Genomic DNA, 23379 nt, shown 5'->3' with positions numbered 1-23379 from the left:
TTCGGTCCTTGTCGTCAATGCAGCCTTACCTCCCGGAGCTGCACTGGCTAGCTTCCTGGATGGAGGCCAGAGTAAGCGGGGGAGGGAGAGCGACAGCGTCGAGGAGAGCACGACTGGCGACTCTGAGGTGACTACGATCGTCTAGACCAATGTTCCGGAGCGGCAATAGCGGCCTACGTTGGCGCAGAGCGCGAAGATAGAGGGTGAGGTTCTCAGGCAGGTGGTCGTTGAGAAGAGATGTGCTAGAAGACGGGCCACGGTCTTGGCGGTGGTGACCAGGGAAGCTTCGTTGGTAATACCGACGATTGCGCCTGTTGCGTGAAATGTGGCCGACGCGAGAGCAAGAAGGTTGGTCGATTGTCTGGTGTCCTCCACTCAGATGGGTGTCTGTAGCGGGGTGTGAATCGGTGGTGCGGAAGTGACAGCAGCAGCAATTGGGGTAGAGAACTGCTCAGTGAGAGGACTGGAAGCGCACATGGGCTAGGGGGCGTGGCAGGTTGCTTGTTAAATGCCCACATTCGCAACCTCTTGACAAACGACGACTTGAATCAGGGATATTGTCGCCAAGTGGTCGTAAGCCTGTGCCTGATAAGCGGCATGGAGCCATGGTTTCGAGCTCCTGACGAACAAAACTGGTTAGGTTGGTAGGCGTCGAGAACGTAGGGAGCGTCACGGGGTCTTCGCATGAGGATGTCGCAGCCGTGTTCGGGAGTCTGGTAAAGCGGTGAGTAATGAGCCTGCTTTTCTTTGTTCAAACCGACGGCATTCCGCTATGATGGAGTCAACCCTTCTGCAGTGCTTACACTTGAGTATGTTGAAGGCATCATCGGCTATGCCTTTCAACACGTGGCCAACCTTGTCCGCCTCCGGCATGTCTTTGTCAATGGTGCACACAAGGCTAGCACGCCCTGGATATACGCGACGTACCATTCCGTCATCGTCTGAGCTCTGGCTGGCTGCGAGTTCGTGCTGAACTGTTATTTGCCGTACGACCGATCGACCAAACAATTCGCGCTACTGCTTGCATACATCCCAACTCGTCAGTTCTTCTTCGTGCGTAATTAGGCACATGCGAGCTGTGCCGTAGGTAGAAAATTATCTTCGCGAGAATTAGCGTCTCATCCCACCTGCGGTCCTTGCTGACGCGCTCGTACAGTAGGAGCCAATCGTCGACGTTGTTGTTGTCCGTACCGCAAAATGTGCCGGCCCCGAGGGGATGCGGAAGGACGACGGTCGCCGGTGCTGCGGGATGCGACGACGGCGTACAGGCTTCGGCCATGGAGGCGGTAGAAACGTGGCGTCCGCTCCGAAGCTCCAGGGCCAGGAGGAATAGAGCCCCCAACCTACACCAAAAAGATGTTAAGGGGAGTATTTATTCGACAGTAGACGGCTAGCACTTCGTTAGTCAAGACTGCACAAGGTACATAGGTCTTAGCAGAACAGAAATCGACTTTCGACTAATATACCAGAAATCGACTTCAATAACGACGCAAATGCACTCCACAAATAGACCTTACTACGGCAAGTTAGAGCTCGGATCTCTAGCTGTTATAGATAATAGTTTGCTGGAGCTGTTAAAATCGTCGCGTATGTATTTAAAGTGGCGGAGCAGGCTAAACATAACGGACAGAAATGAAAGACGTACGTACATCGCTCTTTTTCTCGCCACGTTTCGCCAATTGAGCAAGTGTCATTGAGCGGTCATTCTCTGTCGAGTGTAGCTCCTTTGCGCTTGCGTTGCTTTGTAAATTTTCACGTCTTGAAATTAGCCTAATCTTAATTAGTGGTCTATTTCAAACACCTTAGCGTGACGAGAGCTGTCGGTGGCCGTTGTCGACCCGGCATTGACGGCGAGTAAGAAAATGCTGCATCGCTTGCGTTAGCCGTTGAAGCATTACAGAGTCATGTACAGACGCAACCAGAGATCAGTAACGCGAGCAAAAAAAATATAACAAAGAACCAGCAGACTGAGTCAGTAAGAGGATGGCAAAATAACGACTACAAATGTGACTGTTCGCCTTCAATGCCCAAGCTGCGGAGTTGTCACTCCTGCGGAGACATAGCCACACAATACACGTGGAACATGAAGTTCTTACGCATGAACGGTTGTTTTTGCATTGTTAGAGCGAATAAACAGTTCATTTCATTTCATTTTCATTTATTGATACTGTCAGCCCAGCTTTGGGCTATTACAGGAGTGCTAGGTGACAATACAAGCAACAATATATATACACGATAAAGAAAATAAAAGTACATTTTGGGGAATGCACTGATAGTAATGTCATGGCAAATACAGCATGTAATACAATGCCGAGGTGATTACAGTATTAACATTTGGCCGAGTTATGGTATACATACACATGTGCTTTGACATTTTCAAGAAAGTCGCGTATAGATGACGTCCCTACTATTAGGTCTTATAATAGATTCGATTGTTTTATTGCTCTCGGAAAGAAGCTATATTTAAAACAATCATTGCGAGTAGTAGGAGGAGAGATATACACGTTGTGGCGATGAGGGAAATAGTTGCTAGGAGAGAACTGAAAATAGCAATCTTTATCAATTTTAACATGGCCATGAATAACAAGAAAAAGAAACTTCAAACGGTCATACTCAGTTTTAGACTCCAGAGAGGGAATTCAGCAAGTTCACATAACTGGGTAGGAGAGTGAGAACGACGATATTTGTTAAAAATAAGTCGTCCAGCAAGCCACTGGATTTTATTCAGCTTAGACTGATGAGATGAAGTGTATGGGTCCCACACAGTTTTTGCGTACTCTATAAGTGGTCGAATGAAAGTTTTGTATGCCAGGCATTTTACTTCAGGGGTAGCATTATGCACATTGCTTCTAAGCGACCATAAGGCTTTCTGGGCCTTAGTGGATACGTAATCAACGTGTTCATTCCAAGGCAAATCCTGGGTAAGCTTTAAACACTAGTATATAAATGTTGATACTCTGTTTAACGCGATACCTTTAATGGAATAAGCGTAAACAATAATACTTCGTTTTCTAGTGATAGACATGTAAACCATTTTGTCAGAGTTCAAAACCATTTGCCAGGTGTCACGCCAATTTTTTACCTCTTGCAAATTTGAATTTCAATTGGTCTGATCGACAGGCGATTCGATACGGTTATATATTACGCAACTATCTGCGAAGAGCCTGATGGGAACTGTGATGTCTTGCGGCATGTCATTGACAAATAATAAAGATAAGAGGGGGCCCAATACAGTTCCCTGGGTTACTCCAGACTCTACAGGCGAAACGGAAGACCGGTATCCCTCACATGCAACAAATTGGTCTCTATGGCTTAGGTAAGACGTAAACCATTCGGATAAGCGAGGGTTTTTGAATACAGTTTTAATTTTATTAGCAACTTTGAGTGCGACACCTTATCGAAAGCCTTGGCCAGATCCAAGAATATTATGTGTGTTTTGCCTCGGTTATTTATAGTATATGCGAGATCATGAACAGTCTCTATTAGTTTGTTCACTTTAGAGAGTCCCTGACGGAACCCGGGTTGGCATTTGTTTAGGATATGGTTGTTGTCGAGGTAGACCAATAATTGCTTAGAGATTATGTGTTCAAGTAGTTTCAAACAAGTGCTAGTGAGGGGACTGGCCTATAATTTTTAACGTCTGATTTGCTGCCACTTTTATGAAGTGGGATAACTTTAGCAAGCTTCCATGCGCTGGGAAAGAAACATCGGTCAATAGATGCCTGAAAAATTTCAGTTAGAAATTTAGAAACCCACTCTGCGACCTTTGTAAAAACTCATTAGGAATTCCGTCAGGCCCCTACTTTTCGTAGTAATCATATTGAGCAAGAAGTTAAGTACACCCTGCTCATCAATTTTCATGTCTTGAAAAGCCGGCCTTCCAGATTCATCTGTAAAATCGGGCAGGAAGCTGTTAGCGCGTGTGAAGACTGACGAAAAGAAAGAAATGAAATCCTGTGCCTTCTTTAGTGCTCTCTCTCCAGTTTCATGCGAACCAGTCGCAGCTGGGGGGTTAATATATCGCCAAAATTTTCTGCGGGCGTTTTTCATAAAAAATTGTGATGTGACATTATAGATCCTATTTTTAGATTCTGCGATTAGCCCTTTTCACTCTCGGCTCATAATAAAAATGCAGCTTTTGTCGATTGGCCGGCAATTCTTTGAAGATGCCTTTCGCAAGCAAAAGCAAAGGAACGTCTGAAATACACAGTGCTCGATGAATGCATGCAATACAATGCAGTTCATTCGCCCATTTTTCATACACATGAATCTGCTGGTCAGCCTGAGCACATAGGACTGGTTGGCTGATCTGGTAGTTGGTGGATACATCAGCAGTTACAAAGGCTCAATGATACGCAACACAAAAATCAGATAGCAGGACCCGGTCCTGAGCGACATAAAAAAATGCAGCGGATCATGCAACTACAGCCATGCCGCAATGTCATTCTTGAATTCTCTCTAAGCATCTCTTTCTTATCTTTTTCAGCAACACTCTTTTTTTTCTTAAATATTACATAGATCGCCACTGAGAATATTAAACGTCGCTGGGACAATATACTTCCTAGTTCTTTTACCGTAGTTTGTGATCACGTATCCATATGTTTTTCTCAGTGTCGCTTGTTTGTGGACTGTTACGCTGAAATCTCTTGTGAAATAGTGCCACAGAACCACAGAAGGGGGAAACACCTTGCCTACCTTAGGTATGCCAAGTTTAGAGTAATTTGTTTTGCGGAGGGCTTGCGTAAGACTGTTTCAGAAGAGATAGCATTTACCAGTCGTTTTATAAGCCTAGTAATTGTTTGCATTTGGTGTTCTGAGCATGTCCTATATAAGTTATTCCATTGCGCGAAACAGACTCCATTTACGCTTTATATGCTGCAATTCCTAAATTGAGAGGATTTGCCACGCATATTGTAAATTAATGCCATCATGCTTAGTAACCTTTTGCGCAGGTGTTCCACATGATTATTCCAAGTTAGGTGTTCCTCCACAAAAAGGCTTAAACGTTTTACCACTGAATCAGTGCGAAAGGTGACAGACTCAAAAATGCCGCAGGTAGATGCGTGCGAGTATAAGGGTATGTCGAGGTTTAAATCTTTATGTGTAATTCGAAAACGTAAAAAAATTAATTTTATGATTGACTAAAACACACTTTTTTCCTCAAGCGACTCCATTACTTTATTTGATGGCCTTGAAGGCGTATGCATCCTCTTTGATATTCTGCGGTATCTAGAATAAGCGCGGTGTGATCCGCATAACGGAATATCTTAGAATTCAGTTGTAAATTGCCTAATCAGTAATACAAACGTAACCATTCTAGGAAAGAGCAGTGACAAGACCACACGCATCAGTTTAGAAGCCCAGCATACTAGAAACATTTGTAGCAAATGCTTTAATAATAATAATAATAACTTCTTTATTTCCATCAGTGATGGAGGAGACTGCGGGTAAAAGTCGCTTTGGGCAAGCGACTTGACTAGAGCACCCCTTTCCTTGATCTCTTTGATGCTGAATTTGATCTCCTGGATGTGGCTATCGGGGGTGCAGATTGTAAATAAATTTAACATTAGTAATTGCAGTAGAGTGCATGAGGAGGTTTAGAACGCAGCAAGTGAATAATGACAAATGACCTGCGGAAATGCGAACACATGGGAACCACTGGACTCTTTCATGCGAACCTGAACGCTATGCCTCCGTTTCTCGCGAATTCCAAAAGAAAAATATGGCATTGCAGCTTTTAGGTGGCTCTAGGGGTAGAAGCGCAGTACTTGACCAACCAAGTCAAGTCCGGAGCACGTCACCAGATGTGTTCTCCAGATCGGCCTTACGGGGAACTGTTCAAAGACCGCGAAATTGTCCTGCACGTGTTAACAACACACAACAAAGCGTAGGTTGAAGGATTTTCTCTTTTCATCAATGCTGAGAACTGCAGTAGTGGTTGGTTGCTCTTTCGAAGAACTTGGTCACAGCATGTAAGACATGCGTGCCAAATGAATTCTAAACTGCTCAATACAACGCAGATGGCTATGCGTATAGACCGTTTCGATTCGTGTGTGCTGGCTTGTGTTGTCATATCGAGCGATGACGTAGTTTTGGCGAAACGAAAGTGCGCTGGAGATATAAAAAAACGCGCTTATGTCAAAATGCAAATGAAAGTGTTAGCAATTATATGGGCGCACTATTTGAAACATTGGCACTTGAAGGAGACCAATGCATCCGCATTATTTCACAGACAGAAATAGACAATGCGTACATCGTAACAGAAATACTTGCTCACTGGTTTGTTCCTTGCAGCCTTCAGGTGATATTCTACAAGGCCAGGAAATGTAATACGTATTGTAACAGCGCTTTTTACTTTAAGTGCCGCCACCGTTTACTGAGTGTGTGTATTCTCAGCAAATTTCGGGCTACTACTCAAGCGGTTCCAGAACCCCTACTTGTTTTTCTGTTGCTCGGCAGGATATATTGAAAAAAATTTAAAATTGAAGTAGGTGCAGCAATGACGCACTTTACCTGAAGAGGCGTAAGAATTGGACACAACGAGCCCCATGCTGTTTTCAAGACTTTATTTTGCATGAGACAGTGCCCTATTCTTTCGCTACGCTGTGACACCTTCGAGCGTAATATAAGCTACCCATGACTCCAGCAAGTAGGACCTACATAAAATAAATGTGGAGCTCGACGTTGCAAAATATTCTTACAGGTATTGTGTTTCCCACTGCTGACAACCTCTCTTTGCAGACTGCTGCTTCTGTGTCTGCAACTGCAAGGAAAGCGCAGAAAAGGAGGGAAGGCTGCTTTTTTGGATGCCGTTTCAGTTAAAACAAACCGTCATGAAAGGCTGCACAGTCACTGTCGTACTCTTCACTCTTACGCACGTTGCTGTAGATGGTGGTGTCCTTACAAATATATGTGAGTACTTTTTGCTCAGCTATTCCCTGTCTCGCACGTTCGTTACACATTGAAAACGTGAAACGTAGCTTTGTCCTGATAGAAGCCCTTGTATTATGTAAACTGCATAGAAAACACTGCCGGCTCTGGTAGGACAAAAAATGCTTCGGGTATGAACAACTTGTAAATATAATTAGTTTAGGCAACTGTTCCTGGAAAATATATTTTTTGGGGAAATTCCGCAGCAATTATGAAAGGATAACTAATTATTTATGTAATGAAAATATACGCAGCTTGGAAGCGGCGAATTTAAATCAGGAAGCACTAAAACATCACCTTCTCCTCTAAGCTACCTGCGTTGCATTAGCTTCGAAAAGTGACGGCATCAAGTCGATGTCACAATGAAAGCTAGTCCCTCTCAAACCATTTCTACTCTCTGAAGCACATAGAATAACGAATAAACAAGAAAATAAGTCAAAGCCGAAATAGGAATTCCTTTTATTACCCGAACAAATATACACAGTCCATCTTGATGCTTAACAAACATGAAAAAATTGTACTGAAAAATCAAGGAGAGTACAGACAGAGCATTTACTATCAACTGAAATTTTCAAAAAAAAACGAAACAGCGGATTTATTCTATGTTTGGGGGAAAACCACACACCAAATAAAATACAAAAGTCGAGAATGCGTACCGCCAATATCGCCATTTTTTTACCTAGCAGCATTTTATATTCAGGAAAGTGAGAAATCCTGCATTAACACACTTATTGCCAGCTCCACTTATGTAAGCAGTTTCTGGATTTTCCCGTTCTTGCTTAGTGTTCGTCGTTTACAGTAAGGTGGGCAAGCACACTATTTGCAATAATATCGTAAATGATTGGTATACTATTTTTCTGGTGCTTAATATTGCCTGGATACCATAAAACACTTTCCCGTCGGTCCTATGCATGTAAAGTTAATTACAGTTCATCGTGGATTCACTTCTACTTATCATCTACGCTTTCTCCATCTTTTGAGGGTTTTTACAAGTATACAGGCCATGTTCCTTTGTGTAAACTATTGCACATACTGAATACCTGGCAGACAGCAGAAAAAAATGATTTGCTTTGTGTCTGCAGTCTTCATTTTGTCAGATAACTTGTGAAATGCACCGGTGCATTTATTTACATTTCTTTTGAGTTGCTCCTTCGTGTATCTGTCATGCTTCTCGTTGTGCCATATTACAGACAAAATTACTCAATTCGTCTAACAAACGCTTTGTCGGGGTTTTTGGCTAGTCAAGACAGTAGTCGAATGATCTTGTTATCGCTTCTCGAATACAGGTAGAAGCAATGTCTCCCTTAATCTTCCTAGAATGGGAGCTATCATAACAGGGGATTGCCGCTTTAGTTCTGTGCTGATATGGTTAGCACACGTGTCGAAACCACCGAAAGATAGAGAAGCACAAGGGACTCGTTAGTATTGTTGGATATTTCGTGGGTAATATTAAGTCTCCTGGAAAAGTCAGCGGTACTGCATGTACGCCATCTAGTGCATAACTATATCAACCTAATTTACATTCAGGTCGGTGCTGATCTACGTATCTGTGCACGGGAATGACCAGTCAGATGTAATGGAGTCAGCACGAAATGGGATGTATGGAAGAACCTAAGCATATGTCGGATCACACGACATAATTGTTGCTACCCCTGCTAATGGCTTTATATTGAAGGTAAATTCAAGGAGCCCCTCAAAATTATTGCAGCTGCTTTCAACCAATTCTTAGAGACCCCGCTCTATCACCCTTTCTTATGCAACGACAACTGTAAAAGACAATTCACACTTTAAACAATTTGCCAAGAGCTATTCGCACGAGCAGTCACAAGGATTTAAAATTATTAAAGAATAGGACGCTGCGCAAGATATCAAGGTTCGCCTGTCTCGTCATGTTCTCGGAAACTGTCATCTGCAGGGGAATAATCAAATTTCTCGGTCTCCAGCTGAAAAACACATCGGAAATATTTTTCGACTTTACTTGTGCACCATAATAATAACTAATTACGTTTACGCTTTAAGCTCGAACACGTTGGGTTTCATGTCTATCAAGATTGATTGCTCTGCTTTTTGGCGCATCATAGCTTGAGGTACTACAACAAATTGAACATAGATGCATCATCAGAAACTGCAAACATTAATTCGGAAGCACAAAAGAAAGCCGCACACGAGCTGTTTAACGATATTATTCTAGAGATGTCTAAAGAGACATACGAAAACAAGTCCAGAACCGCTGCAGAGACTTAAAAGGAAAGCGGGAAAATGTATTTCGAGTGTGTTTTCAGGCGCACAAACGCAATTACCCGCGGCAGACGATATTTACCGAGAAGGCATTCTGCTAGATTCCTTGCGGTCATTTTCTGCAACATCATCTGAAATGAATGAGCATCGGTGTAAAGCTCCTTGGGAAAACCACAGGTGAAGCAACCCAAGCGCTCAGTGTTTTTCTCGTTTTTTCTTGAACTTCCATTACAAAGTAACTTTCGAACTGCCATTTTCAAAAGTTCATGGTTCAATCACTAGACTTATTCAATTGTACAGTGATATTCTGCAGTTAAGATTATTATTTGAAAGGTATTTAGTGAAGTGTTAATGATATTGATATATGCATATTGCGTGCTTCTTGTGGCCGATGCACGCGGGCGCCCCAGCGAAGACGACGAACTCTCTCTGGTTCTCGAGCTGTCGGCTGAACTGGCCAGCGCTGCAGTTACTTTTTGTAAATATACTTCGTTAATAGTCTCCAGTCTTAGTCCTTTGTTCGCGTAACGTTTTGGTGGAGGGTGCCATTCCCCGTCCTTGCCATGGCGCTCCGCAACGGCCGCACCGCCCTGTTTTCCGCCATGGCTCCAGGCGACAGCTCGTCTCCTTCTACTTCTCCGACCCCGACACCAACGTACGTTATCGTTATGAATCCCCGCGATCGTGGAATATTCTCCGGCCAAGATAATGTCGAGGTTGAGGCCAGGCTCAACCGGTATGAGAGTGGTAGCCAAAACAACCGCTGGAACCCAACAATTATTCTAGCAAACGTTCTATTCTACTTGGGCAGAACTCCTCGTGTCTGGTTCCGGACACACGAGTACGATTTCTCTAGCTGGGATCCTTTCAAGGAGAAGCTCGTCGACGTCTTTGGAAATCCCACCGGTTGGTAGCTGGCTGCTACGAAAGAGCTTGATACCCGAGTTAAGTCTTCAACTGAATCGTATGTCTCCTACAAACAAGGTGCGCTCGCTCTTAGCCAGAAGTCGACGAGTAAACGGCCCAGGTTGACAAAGTCGGTTACCTAATCAAAGGGATCACGGACGACGCCTTCAACTTGTTGGTCTCCAACAATGTATCCACCGTTGACGTCATTGTCAAGGAATGCCGCCGCTTTGAGCCCGCCAAAAGCCGCCGCGTCATTCCACAATTATCTTGGCTTCCTAACACGGCTGCGACGTCATCTTGCATTCATCTTACCGCTTCACCACCCTTAAATGAGCGCGTCACACGTATTGTTCGCCCCGAACTCAAGGGTACAAGTTCTGCGCCATTCCAATCACGCATCTTGAACCCACCATTAACCAACCAGCCCCTGCGATCACTGTCATTCAGCTAGTGGAACGGCAAGAATTTGCAAACCTAGGTTTCCTGCTGCCTGCTCCGTCTCCTGACCTGTTGCCCGACCGGTGCCGACTGTTGCGCCTCACAGCGATCTGTATTCCCCTCCCACATACCGCAACCCTACCGAGTGGAGAACTGAGGACGACAAGCCCATTTGCTTCCATTGCCTCCGCATTGGCCATGTCGCTCGCCACTGCCACACCTCTTTGACGTCGCCGTATTCGAACTCCGTTTCCCCGTCTCCTCGCCCATATGCCGACGCGCGCCGTTACTCGCCTCGCCGTACGCCTCCTCCCTCAGACGTATCCGTCGATGTCAGCCGCCCTCCTCACTCACCGTCACCTCAGCACCGTCGTTCCCCGTCGCCCCAGCCACGACGCTATTCGGCGCCGACGAATTATGGAACATCCTGGACAGAAAACTAGACCATGCAGCTCCTGGAGGTAGTGGTGCATTATCTTCGTCATGTCGAAATCCTCCATTGACACTCCCAACGAACCAGAACTCACTTGATGTTCACGTCGACGGTGTCCCTTTGTCGGCGGTAATAGATATTGGAGGCCAGGTGTCCATAATGAGTTGTAACCTCCGTCCTCAACTGAGGAAAGTTCTCACGCCTCCTACTGCTAGAGCTGTACGCGTGACCGATGGCAGCACTGTTGACATCAGTGGAATGTGTACTTCCCGTAGAAGTATCGCCGGCCGGCAAGTTTCTGTTATTTTTACTTTGCTGACCAGTTGTCCCCATGACCTAGTCCTCGGAGTCGACTTTCTTACGGCGCGCTCTGCTTTGATCAACTGTTATACCCTTAACCTTCGCTTTGAACTTCCTCTACTCGCGCATATTTGGGCCGAAATGCCGAGCAACTTGAAATGACCTCCTTCGTCCACCTGCCGCCTAAAGCCTTGACTTCCGTCGATTTGCTATCATCTTTACCTGTACCCGATGGTGATTATGTCGCCACACCTGTTCCTGATGTCCTTTTGATGCGCAATATCACTATGCCCCACTCCGTCGTCACCGTTGCCCATAACCGAACATGCCTACCTGTCGTTAATTTTGGCCTAACAAAGTAAGTTCAACTCAAAGGCATATCGGTTGCACTCTCCGTGCTATCGGAGATGACCGCGTCACGACGTTTTCTGTAGACGTCTGCTCAGATTCTTCACTTTGTCCACATCATGCTAGTTGCCCTGACCCAACATTTCGTCCCATGATTGCTGCGGACCTATTGCCTGAAGAAGCTTCAGCTCTGTGGCGCCTTTTATTTTCCTACCACGACATATTCCACCTCAGCAAACGCCACGTGGGCCAGACTTAAATTGTTAAGCATTGCATAAATACTGGTGAAGCCAGCCCCATTCCTCGCTGGCCATATCGTGTGTTTGCTTCAAAGCGTAAGATTATTCAAGATGAAGTGAACAAGATGCTTGCCAAAGGCATTGTTGAACCTTCGTCGAGCCCTCGGGCGTCACTCGTGGTGCTTGTTAAAAAGAAAGATCGCACATGGCGTTTCTGCATAGATTATCGTCATCTAAACCACATTACCAAGAAAGACGTCTGCCCTTGCCTTGCATTGACGACGCCCACACTTGTCTCCATGGTGCCAACTACTTTTCATCAATAGATCTGCGGTCTGGTTATTGGCAGATTTCTGTGGATAAAAAGACCAAGAGAAGACCACGCTCGCCACTCCTGATGGCCTATATCAATTCAAAGTTATGCCATTCGGTCTATGCAACGCTCCAATAATGTTCGAACGTATGATGGATTCTTTGCTTCAAGGGTTTAAATGGTCAACATGCCTCTGCTACCTAGAAGTTCTCGTATTTTCGCCTACATTTGATGCACACCTTGAGTGCTTATCAGCTGTTCTTCAAGGCTTCCGCGAGGCTGGGCTCCAACTAAATTTCTCGAAGTGTCACTTCGGTCGTGAGCATATTACAGTGCTTGGCCATCTCGTCTACGCTTCCGATATTGAAACAGACCCGGAGAAAATTCGTGCTGCCACGTCGTTTCCTGTACCTCAGTCTGTTAAAGTCGTCCGAAGTTTTGTAGGACTCTGATCCTACTTCCGACGTGCCGTTAAAGAATTCACAGCAATTGCCCGAGCTCTTACTGATCTTCTGAAGAAGCACGTGCCGTTTATTTCGGGCCCCGCTCAAAGTGCCGCATTTACCTACCTAACTAACATTCTCAGCACACCACCTATACTGGCCCACTTTGACCCGTCCTCTTCTACAGAGGTGCGTACCGATCCCAGTGGTCGTGGTATCGGAGCGGTCTTAGCCCAGAGCCAACAGGGTTCTAGAAGAAAGTTCTGTTTGCCCAGCTGTCCTGCGAAGTATAGTGACTAACGATTAGAATCTTTCGAGGGATGAAGCATTTCGCATATAAAGCCGTCACAAAAACACGAGCCACATAGATCTTGCGATTTTTCACGGCCTGTAAGCCTTGTGGTGCTCAAATATTTAAGAAAGGTAATGGTTGAACATATATGACGATGAACATCGATGGTGATGCGAATAGCAAACTATCAATGTACCTCGATATCATATTTCTGAAGTCCAGTTCAATGAACACCCGTAGTCGCAATTCCGCGACTTTGTGGATTCTGCTATATGACACATACTCCGATATCGTCCAACGTTGCTATGACCAGCGCGTACGTTATTTTCTTGTGGTAGCATTATATCTATGTATGCTACAGGCGCATTTCTGTCACTGTTGTGTGTTCTATTCTAAGCAGCAGACAGACGCTTCTGTGGCAGCAACGCAAAAGCCCTTCATTAAAGGCAGCAGCGTACTTTTGTAGATAACGCTGCATGCCGGTGAGGCACACGTCATTCATGGTGCAATCTCATCAGACCGACTAGTCGATACAGAACACTGTACTGTTGCGTATAAACTCCACGGGCGATAACACCGTCGCCGTGCGTCGTATGCCTTAAGTGCGAGTTAAAGCACGCGTGGGAAGCCGACGGTCGCGTCTCAGTCTGGTGGACGCGAAGGAAGAAAGCGGAGAGCAAACACGCCTTCTTGTGTCGCACGAAATGCTGTGTGCGCATGAGAAGGATAAAAGGGGCCGGTATTGCGTTCCGGCAGGAACTGCGCACTTCGCGGGGTAGCGCAAGGGCAACTGACGATCGTGGCTCAGTCTCACGCGCCATATATGGAAGAAAACGGGGTGGCTGCGTAGGAAGTACGGGGGCGGCTTCGACTCCGCCAACAAGTGCGTACTTTGCAAGGCCGCGCGCGGTCGCGCTCGCCGTCTCTTGAAAGGGACCTGCGGACGGCTCATGCCTTTGTGCGTGCTGCCTTATCGCCGCTGTTTGGCTTGAAACGATACACAGCACGAAAGTCACTTCGCTTGCCGCTGCTGCCGAACTTCCTTGCAACAGCGTTTTGACAGCGAGCGTGCACGCTCATCACGTGTGATCTGCTCACGTTAGTTTGCGCTCTCTGACACCATGCTTGTTAATTCACATAGCAAGCGATTGTTTCCAAGTTTATACGGCCGACAAGAATGCTATCTCTACATCGTAAAACTGTGCACTAATTTGCTATCGCAATCGATGCTACGCCTTTTGGGCGGAACTGCGACTTTTTTTTTTCTAAATAGAACAGGCGCTCCTTATGGCACTCGCTTCTAAAGGTCAACCACGAGCACGGAGGCATACCTACCACTGTATGGCGCGGATGCAGGGTAGATTGAATGAGACCAACGAGACAACGCTGGTGAAATGACGACAGTATGACAACAACCCAATGCAGAAGCAAGAATGACGACGATCACCTGACCAAGACAATATGGTGGCAATGGTATGAGAACGAATGCATGACAGCGTCTGTGTGAGGACGATGCAATGACGACGATGACATGGCAAAGATGGCCTAATCACGATTGAACGACAGCAGTATGGCTACTATAGAATAGTAGTAGTAGTCAATAGTAGTATGGCTACTACTATTGACGAAGGTGCTATGACGACAATGCCTTGACGATACTGAAACGATGACGTTGAGAAACGACAGCGTGACGAACTTGGGATGACAACAGAGGTATGACGATGACTGCAAGACGACGACCTTATAAGGACGATGCCCTGACGTCAATGGCGAGAACACCATGAGGACAGAGGGATGACGACGTTTGGATGATGACAATCGCGTGATGATGATCGCACCATTAAACCTGTACGATGACGATAGCATGACGAGAGTTGAATGGTTTACTGAAGCGACGATGATGGTATGGCCACGATGTAATCACGACGGCGGTCTTGCGATGTTTTGAAAGCTACCTTTATAATAGAGCAAATTTGCCAAATGTTTCGATGAATCTTCAACATTCTTACATATTAGCCGGGAGTACCTTGAGGCTTCAATTAAGAACCACTTAAGCTTTTGGTGTTGGTTCACAACTTGCTCTGTTCAGTGATTTAGCCACACGATCAGATGCTTGCAGATGATTTAAAATCGTTTCGAAGTGTAGTGTGCGTAAATACCTGCTAGCAGAGGGCATTTCCTCTATTCATCAGTGGTCTGTTACTAACAGACTCGAAAGTAACGCCACTACAATCACTGCACCGTGTTTCACCAGAAAGCATCTGCAGATGAATTTTAATTCCACTTTGCCGGTTAATAGCATTCGTTGTGCGCTAATGTCCGTGACCTTAGGCTTTATGTAAAGCTAAGATTACATATACGCCTACACGTATCCTGTATTGTGAGTCATGCCGTGAGTCATTTAGGCCTAACATTTAGACTTGCAAAGTTTTGGCATCGCGATTGTTTCAAAATATTGTTCTGCCCACCACTCAGACAGTGATATGACTTTGCTGCTATCAATTGGAACTCTGTTATCACTAATCAAAGTTACTTCATAGAAGCCGTCCAGCGCCGACAGTTCGCACTTACTACAATAGATAATCCGTCGGAGCCGATACTATACCTACTGAAGCCTGTTAGTGGACTTAAGCATCTTTTCTGTGCATGACAGGAGACACTCACGTCGCCTAAAGCCATTGCGACGGCTGGTACGTGGGCTGATTCATAGTCATGTGTTACCAGTGTCGTAGCTTCGGGTTCCGTCATTCAAAGACAGCAAGCAGGTGCTTCGATGTGTTTTACTCTAATCTTTCTCCATGCTGCCCCGTGACACAGCTGCAGCAGATGTACAATGGCTGTCCAGCTGACAAAAATTTTGAACTAAGTTTCTGTGCTAAAATGGCGCACAGGATGCTTAACAAGAACTCACTTATAAGCCTGCCCAAAAGTACATGAAAGCGTGAATTGTTCATTACGACAGAACAAAATGAAAAAGACGTGGCAGAAGAAAAATAACATTGTACTAAAAATGGAAACACCCATTATCCCTTTGCTTTCACTTGGAAACAAATTGAGTATCGGTGTGAAGGGGACGGCAGAACATAGCTTGTGCAGCAGCACATAAAAACATTTGCAGAAATGCCTATTCTTCAAAGACAAGGGGAAGTGAGCCAGCAACACCTCTCTTCTTTCACCAGGAATGCTATGCATAAGAGTAAAATTGCGTCAGTTAAAACACTAAGGCATATCTTGTGGGCGTAATAATAAACAGAAACTTTGTGTAATAAACAGAAACAGCAAAAGTCTGCGTTTATGACACTTGCAATGCTCATGCTTTCCAGAAAAAAAAAGCGTATCGTGCATAGACATGAAGGTTATTCGTGGGGTTTTCCCATTAACGAATAATGAGATAATACATAAACACGAACAGTAATTTCCCAGCTATTAACACGATTGTAGAACGGTGAGATACAGAAAATGATCTCAGGGCGCAACAGAAACGTGGGCCCCATATTGAAGTTGCCGAATGAAACTTGGCTCAGAAAAAGAAGCCATGGACCAGGGGACAGCGAGGTGAAGCGCCTATTTGTCAGCTTACTATACAGGTAAGAGGGAAGTGTTGCACAATCAAGGCGCAACGACGTCCGGAGACTCATGAAGCACACACGTGTACAGGGCCGTGTCCATGGACATGCGCTATTCTTATGTCCTTGGGTCTGCGTGCTCATATGCTTTATTAGGCACCCGGAGAAACCTTGCTGGGCTTGTTTTTGAGCTATCTGTGCACCACTGCACGATTCACGAGCGGTGTGAAACGGGCGAAACATCGCGGAGCACAAGCACACAGCAATATAGGACCACGAAACTGACTTAACTGCTCACGTCGCTCCACGCACTGCAGTGCACGCTTCCCGATAACAGCAGATAACAAAACATGAAACTCCATGCAGTAGGCTAAGCTGGTGCCGGGCAAGCGGGTGCGCGGTCGAAAGTGAGGCAGTTGTGAGGGAGGGCAAGGGGAGAGGAGCTGAGAGGAATGATGAAGTGCACAACCACCGTAGGGACCGATCTAGCAGGCCGTGCAAGTGAAGTGGAGTTTGAAGGAAAAAAACAGTCAAAAAAACACAAAGGACAAGAGGAGAGGTTCACACCACAACGACTAGACTATCAACTGAGCTTGATAGTCTAGTCGTTGTGGTGTGAACCTCTCCTCTTGTCCTTTGCATTTTTTGACTGTTTTTTTTCCTCCAAGTATGCACCAACTGGCCCAGACTTCAACCCTTTTGTGAAGCGGAGTTGCTTTCCCGCTCTCCTGACTGAAGGCGCCAATCACCTCTGCCACCGAAGTGGTGGAGTTTCCGAGGCCTGTCTAGGCCGGCGAAGGTGCGAAGCAAAACCTCGCCGAGCGATGTCGTCGTCGCGCACGCCAGCAACTTTTCACAGTAGGTTTGCCTCGCCACGCCGTACGTAGCCCGCTCATGCGCAGATGCGCATCTAAGCCTTGACGTCACCACAGGGGTATAAAAGTAGCTCGGCTCCAACGCCGCGCCGACTGAGTTCGCAGGTCTCCGACGAAGAGAAAGATGGGGAGCCAGAAGAAGAGTGTCGCTCCGGAAAAAGAGGAAGCGTGGCGCGTAAGTCGCCGCGCCACTACTTGAGAACGGATGTGACAACTTCGGTCTAATCCCGAATATCGCGCTGCTGAAGCGGCGGCGAAATGTCAGCGAGTTGAAAAAGTTTCCAAGTGACGACTTCGCGTTACCGATGAAAAGCGTGCCTGCAACCACGCGCGTCGAGGTCGAGGTTTACTGGAGTGAAGACGCGCTATACGAAGATTTGCCCTGTGTAGTTGTGCCATCGGACCACGACGACGGAACAAAGGACTGGCACTGAAAATTTAAAAAACAACACATTGTACATACTCTAATGATCGAGTGTCCGTTGCTCATTGGGGGGCTAACGACGACACTACGCAGAAAACTTGGCCGAGCCTGAAAGCATACCCAGCCATAAACTTAGGCGAACCAAGAATAACCTAGGTGGGGCAGCCAGCTTTGCTGTTTGCCCCGTCTACCGGCCGCTAGTGCGAAGCTGCCGCAAATTCTTTAAGAACCCGCTCACTTGAAACGCGCTCTGACTTTAAAAAATCGTACCCGGCTTGGTAAGGAAGCCGTACGTTTGTACGCTTGCTGCCTCTATCTGTGGCGTTTCATCGCTGGAGCCCTTGTGAAAGACCAAAATAAAGTGGTCGGCAGCAGGGACCATTGCGGCTGCTAGCAAACACATCGTTTGTTTGCCAGAAGCGATAAACTTGTGCACAGCAAGAAGCAAAAAGCGTCGCTTTGACCCTGGATGCCGTAGCCACGTTTGTTTATTTGGGCAGCTGGCAGCACAACTGACGGATTCGGGATGTGGCAATTGCTATCGCAATAAAAACAAGCGAAACAAACCGCAGTTTCGCTCAAAAGGCGAAGCATCCATTGCGATAACAAAGTGGTGGACAGATATCAGAGGTAAGGATAGTAGTTATGCCGGACATGTAAACATGTAAACATAGGCATACTGACTAGATTAACAAGCAAGGCTTCACGCGTGCATAAGCAAACATAAACAAATGTCAGTCGATGACCGCAGGAACTAGCTGTCGAAACACTGTGGTGTTCGCAAGCGCCACAGCAGCAGCGAACGAATTTATTGTGCTGTGTCTAACCAACGCAAAATAAGCCGCAAGAGAACACAGCGCACGTTTGGATTCTCTTACCATCGAAGGTGGCTTTCCAGATAGAGCGCCGATAACGGGCACGTGACCGGCCCCTCCCTCCCCAACCCGCGGAGCCTTGCACGGGACGGAAGACGGCGGGCTTCATTACCGCTTTCCTGCTTTGCCTATGCGAGATTGAGCTGCGATTGCCTGCTGAAATTGGCACCTTTTAACTCGCACATATACAGCATACCGCGCGCTGTGACGATTTTATCACCCTTGGATTTTATGCGGAACCTTAGGGTGAGGGCGACAGCAGCGCTGAGCCTAGAGTTCCAGTTGCAAGTAGAAGTTGAATTACGCAGCAGCTTGGACACACAAAATGGTGAGCTAATGAATTAGCACCTCATCAAACGGCTCCCTTGGCTAACGTCGCATCTCGGCCTCCGCGCCACGGAATTTGTCCAGGGAGCAAATACATGAATAATAACCGCATTGCCCAAGCAAAGGGTGCCGCAAGTGAATTTGAGCCAAGTATATTATGCATTTTTATGAACACGACGGTTGGACCCTCCCGCGTGTAGCCGTGCGCGGCTTAGCCATGTCCGGGGAAAAGGGGATCCTGGGGGTTGAGCGAATGCCGGGTATTTGGACCTTTACGGCCCCTCAGTGGCGGCAACACACCCCTTTGGCCTCGGCTTCACGTACACGGCTCCCCCGGACTGGCCCACCCGGGGGAAATCGGCAGTCGCCTCTTCCTATCTCTTCCTCTCGAATCTTCGTCTTTATCTCTTACTTTTTGACCTTTCCTGTCTTCTCCTCTCTTCCATTTACTTCACTCCTCAGCGGCAAGGGTTAACCTTGTGTGGGATAGCCAACCTTGGTTATAACAGATTTGGTTATAGTAGTGTCGTAGAGCTGGCGCATGCAGGCCGTCTTTTCACGGTCCTGCAGCGTCCCCTTGTTGGGCTCCATGGTGGGTGGCTGGCGGCGCTACCGAATTTTCACACATATCTATGGCAAGTTCTTTTCCAACACTTCCTGATCGCCCTCACAAACGAGGGCGCACCGAAGAAGTTTTCAAGTTTTTTGGCCGAAATAATGACAATTTTCCAAGATTTCATGTAGTACATTCAGAGAAAAAAGAAAAGGCAGCGAGAATGATCTCACCTTTTCTTGTTGCAAAGACACTTAGTGAAGCTTTTGGCCCAGGTTATAGTCTCTAAATTGGCAAGTGGTGACCTCCTCTTAGAACTGTGTGATAAGACACAGCACGAGAAACTCTCTAATCTAGTATCCTTTGGGAATCTTCCAGTGACGGTCACACCGCACCGCACAATGAACACCACCCGCGGAGTCGTTTCCGATGCCGATCTCATGGAACTGAGTGAAGCCGAACTACTGGAGGGCTGGAGCGATCAGAATGTGACCAATGTCAAGAGAATAAAGATCAGGCGCGATGGCAAGGAGATTGAGACAAACCACTTAATTCTTACTTTTGCATCAAGTATGCTACCTGAGACCATTGAGGCTGGCTACATAAAGATCCGAGTCAGACCGTACATCCCCAATCCCCTCCGATGCTTTAAGTGTCAAAGATTTGGCCACAGTTCACAGAACTGCCGAGGCCGCCAGACTTGCGCGAAATGTAGTGCCCAAGAACACCCATCTGAAAATTGGGAGAATGCTCCACACTGCGTGAACTGTGATGGGGAACACGCCGCGTACTCGCGGTCCTGTCCATCATGGAAAAAAGAAAAAGAAATAGTTACAATCAAAGTTAAGGAAAATATATCGTTCAAAGATGCACGCAGGCGGGTAGCATACCTGCCAAAGAAAAGCTTTGCCGAAGTGGTGCGTCAGGGGGCAGCGTCACAACGGCCTCCAGCGGCTGTCCGACCCACACGCAGTGAGTTGGCAGTTACGCCATCTGCCCCCACGGTGGTTGCAGCTAGCGCTGCTCCGCCAACCGAGCAGAAGGGACCATCGACCCCGAAGGTAGGCGCAGCCGAGGCTGCCCCAACCTCCCCAGCCCCTTCCAGCAATGGCAACAGCCGGCGCAGCCAAATCCCTCAGGGAGCCCCATCGACTTCCGGGCTGGTGGGCGCAGGGGTCTTGCCCTCCAAGGCGGGACCCTCTCTAGTAACTTCTCGCTCGCAAGAGCACGTGTCCGGCGCCTCACACGAGGCAATGGACACTACACCTACCCTCAAGGCGCACCAAGCGCCTAAAGAGCGGCGAGGCTCACTTGAACGCTTCAGAAACAGCAAAACCCCGATTACAGGGCCTCGAAAGAGCTTTGTAATCTAAGGCATCTTTCCGTTTCCGTACACACAGCACCAACTTACTTTAAATATGGATACACAAATCATACAATGGAACGTCAGAGGTCTTCTTAGAAACCTTGATGATGTGCAGGAAATCATCCACCAACACAATCCAAAAGTGCTGTGTTTACAGGAAACACACTTAAAATCCAAACACACAAACTTTCTCCAACACTACATAATTTTCGCAAAGATCGCGATGATGCCGTCGCATCATCGGGTGATGTGGCGATTCTCATCCATAAAAGTATAGCATGTCAACCTTTACAGCTACGAACGCCCCTTGAAGCAGTGGCGGTGCGAGCTGTTCTGCTAAACAAACTTATCACTATTTGCTCGATTTATATACCCCCACACTACAAACTAAGCAAACATGAATTTCAGTCCTTCATAGATGAATTGCCAGAACCTTACGTTGTACTTGGGTGTTTCAATGCTCACAACAGCCTGCGGGGTGACTCTCGTATAGATGCGCGAGGTCGTCTTGTTGAACAGTTCCTATTCTCTTCTGGTGCATGCCTGCTGAATAAGAAGGCACCCACATATTATTCTGTCGCCAACAGAACGTTTTCATCAATTGCCCTCAGCCTAGTTTCCCCGTCTATACTGCTTGAACTCGAATGGGAAGTTATGAACAATCCTTACGGGAGCGACCACTTCCCCATACTGATAAAAACATCTAAAGAAAACAAATATCCTCCACAAGCTCCTAGGTGGAAGATAGACACAGCCGACTGGCAGAAATTTCAAACCCTCTCTAGGATCTCATGGGCTGACCTGTCTTCTTTAGAAATTGATGCTGCTGTGGAGTATCTTACAGCATTCATAATAGATGCCGCATCAAGATGCATATCCGAAGTAAGTGGTTTGGCATGCAAACCACGTGTACCGTGGTGGAACAGTGAATGTCGGACCGCACGTAAGAATCAGAACAAAGCGTGGGGGTTGCTGCGAGCTTCTCCCACCGCTGAGAATCTTGTCAACTTTAAAAAAATGAAATCCCAAGATAGGAGAACCCGCCGGCAGGACAGAAGAGAAAGCTGGTACAAGTTTTTATCGAGCATTAACTCGTTTAGGGATGAGGCCAAAGCCTGGAACAGAGTTAATAGGATTAGAGGGCGGGAAACATATTCACTCCCCCTGGTAAACACGCAGGGTGACACACTGCAAGACCAGGCAGACTCACTTAGTGAATATTTTGAGAGCGTGTCAAGTCAAACAAATTATACACAATCCTTTGTCAAATGCAAACAAACAGAAGAACGTAAGCCATTAACAAGAAAAGGTCGAGAGAATGAGCCTTACAACCGTCCTTTTTGTATTGCCGAATTGAGAGCTGCCTTGAGCGCATGCAACAGCTCCGCACCAGGATCTGATAGAATCATGTATGAAATGCTCAAACACTTACACAATGACACGCAGGTTACACTACTCACACTTTTCAACACCATTTGGGATGCAGGGTACCTTCCAAATGCATGGAAGGAAGCCATTGTGATCCCTGTTTTGAAACAAGGCAAGGACCCTTCCTCAGTGGCAAGTTATCGCCCGATAGCCCTCACAAGTTGCATTTGTAAGGTGTTTGAAAAAATGATTAATCGGCGACTCGTTCATTTCCTTGAACTGAGGAAAATGCTTGATCCCTATCAGTGCGGCTTCCGAGAAGGGCGCTCCACAACGGACCATCTTGTACGTGTAGAAGCAAATATCCGGGACGCATTTGTACACAAACAGTTCTTCTTATCCATATTCCTCGATATGGAGAAGGCGTACGATACGACGTGGCGTTACGGAATCTTAAGAGACTTGTCAGAAATGGGCATCCATGGTAATATGCTAAACCTAATAGAAAGCTATCTGTCAAATCGTACATTCCGGGTAAAAGTCGGTAATGTACTTTCGCGTCCTCTTACGCAAGAAACGGGTGTACCCCAAGGAGGCGTGCTCGGCTGCACACTCTTCATCGTGAAGATGAACACGCTTCGCGCTTCATTACCACCGGCAATCTTTTATTCTGTCTGCGTGGACGACATTCAAATAGCTTTCAAATCTTGTAACCTCGCAGTCTGCGAGAGACAGGTACAGCATGGCCTGAACAAAGTCTCAGTGTGGGCAGAAAAGAATGGATTTAAGATCAATCCTAACAAAAGCTCTTGCGTTCTTTTTACAAGAAAGAGAGGCCTGGTTCCGGATCCTTCCTTAGAACTGTGTGGACAACGAATACCTATCAGCAAAGAGCACAAATTCCTAGGTATCATACTTGAGTACACACTCACTTTCATTCCACACATTAAATATTTGAAAGAAAAATGTCTAAAAACAATGAACTTAATTAAACTTCTATCCCAGACTACATGGGGTAGTGACAGGAAGTGTTTAATGAACCTATACAAGAGCCTAATTCGGTCTCGATTGGATTATGGTGCTGTAGTATATAACTCTGCCGCCCCGAACGCGCTAAAGATGCTAGACCCTGTTCACCATCT

General features: G+C 46.4%; 1 protein-coding gene across 5 annotated transcripts in view; it reads left to right on the top strand.

Moving 5' to 3' along the window:
- The window catches only part of LOC135915622 (uncharacterized), an 83053-nt gene that overhangs the window by 15938 nt on the left and 43736 nt on the right, over window positions 1-23379 (top strand). For 3 of the 5 annotated variants that reach the window (XR_011513075.1, XM_070536674.1, XM_070536672.1), the window contains exon 2: window positions 6742-6912. The exons of 1 other annotated variant lie outside the window; for it this stretch is intronic. Coding sequence is in view for 3 of the 4 variants with exons in the window: in XM_070536674.1 (XP_070392775.1) it covers window positions 6742-6912 (171 nt within the window). In the remaining variant the exon portion in view is untranslated. Of the gene's footprint in view, window positions 1-3273; window positions 3317-6741; window positions 6913-23379 lie in introns of those variants that run through there. One more of the 5 variants, XM_070536673.1, reaches the window with a different exon arrangement.

This window comes from Dermacentor albipictus, chromosome 3, assembly GCF_038994185.2.
Source record: "Dermacentor albipictus isolate Rhodes 1998 colony chromosome 3, USDA_Dalb.pri_finalv2, whole genome shotgun sequence".
Classification (NCBI taxonomy): domain Eukaryota; kingdom Metazoa; phylum Arthropoda; class Arachnida; order Ixodida; family Ixodidae; genus Dermacentor; species Dermacentor albipictus.
Note: the sequence above shows the minus strand (reverse complement) of the source record. Positions and strands in the feature narration are given on the sequence as shown.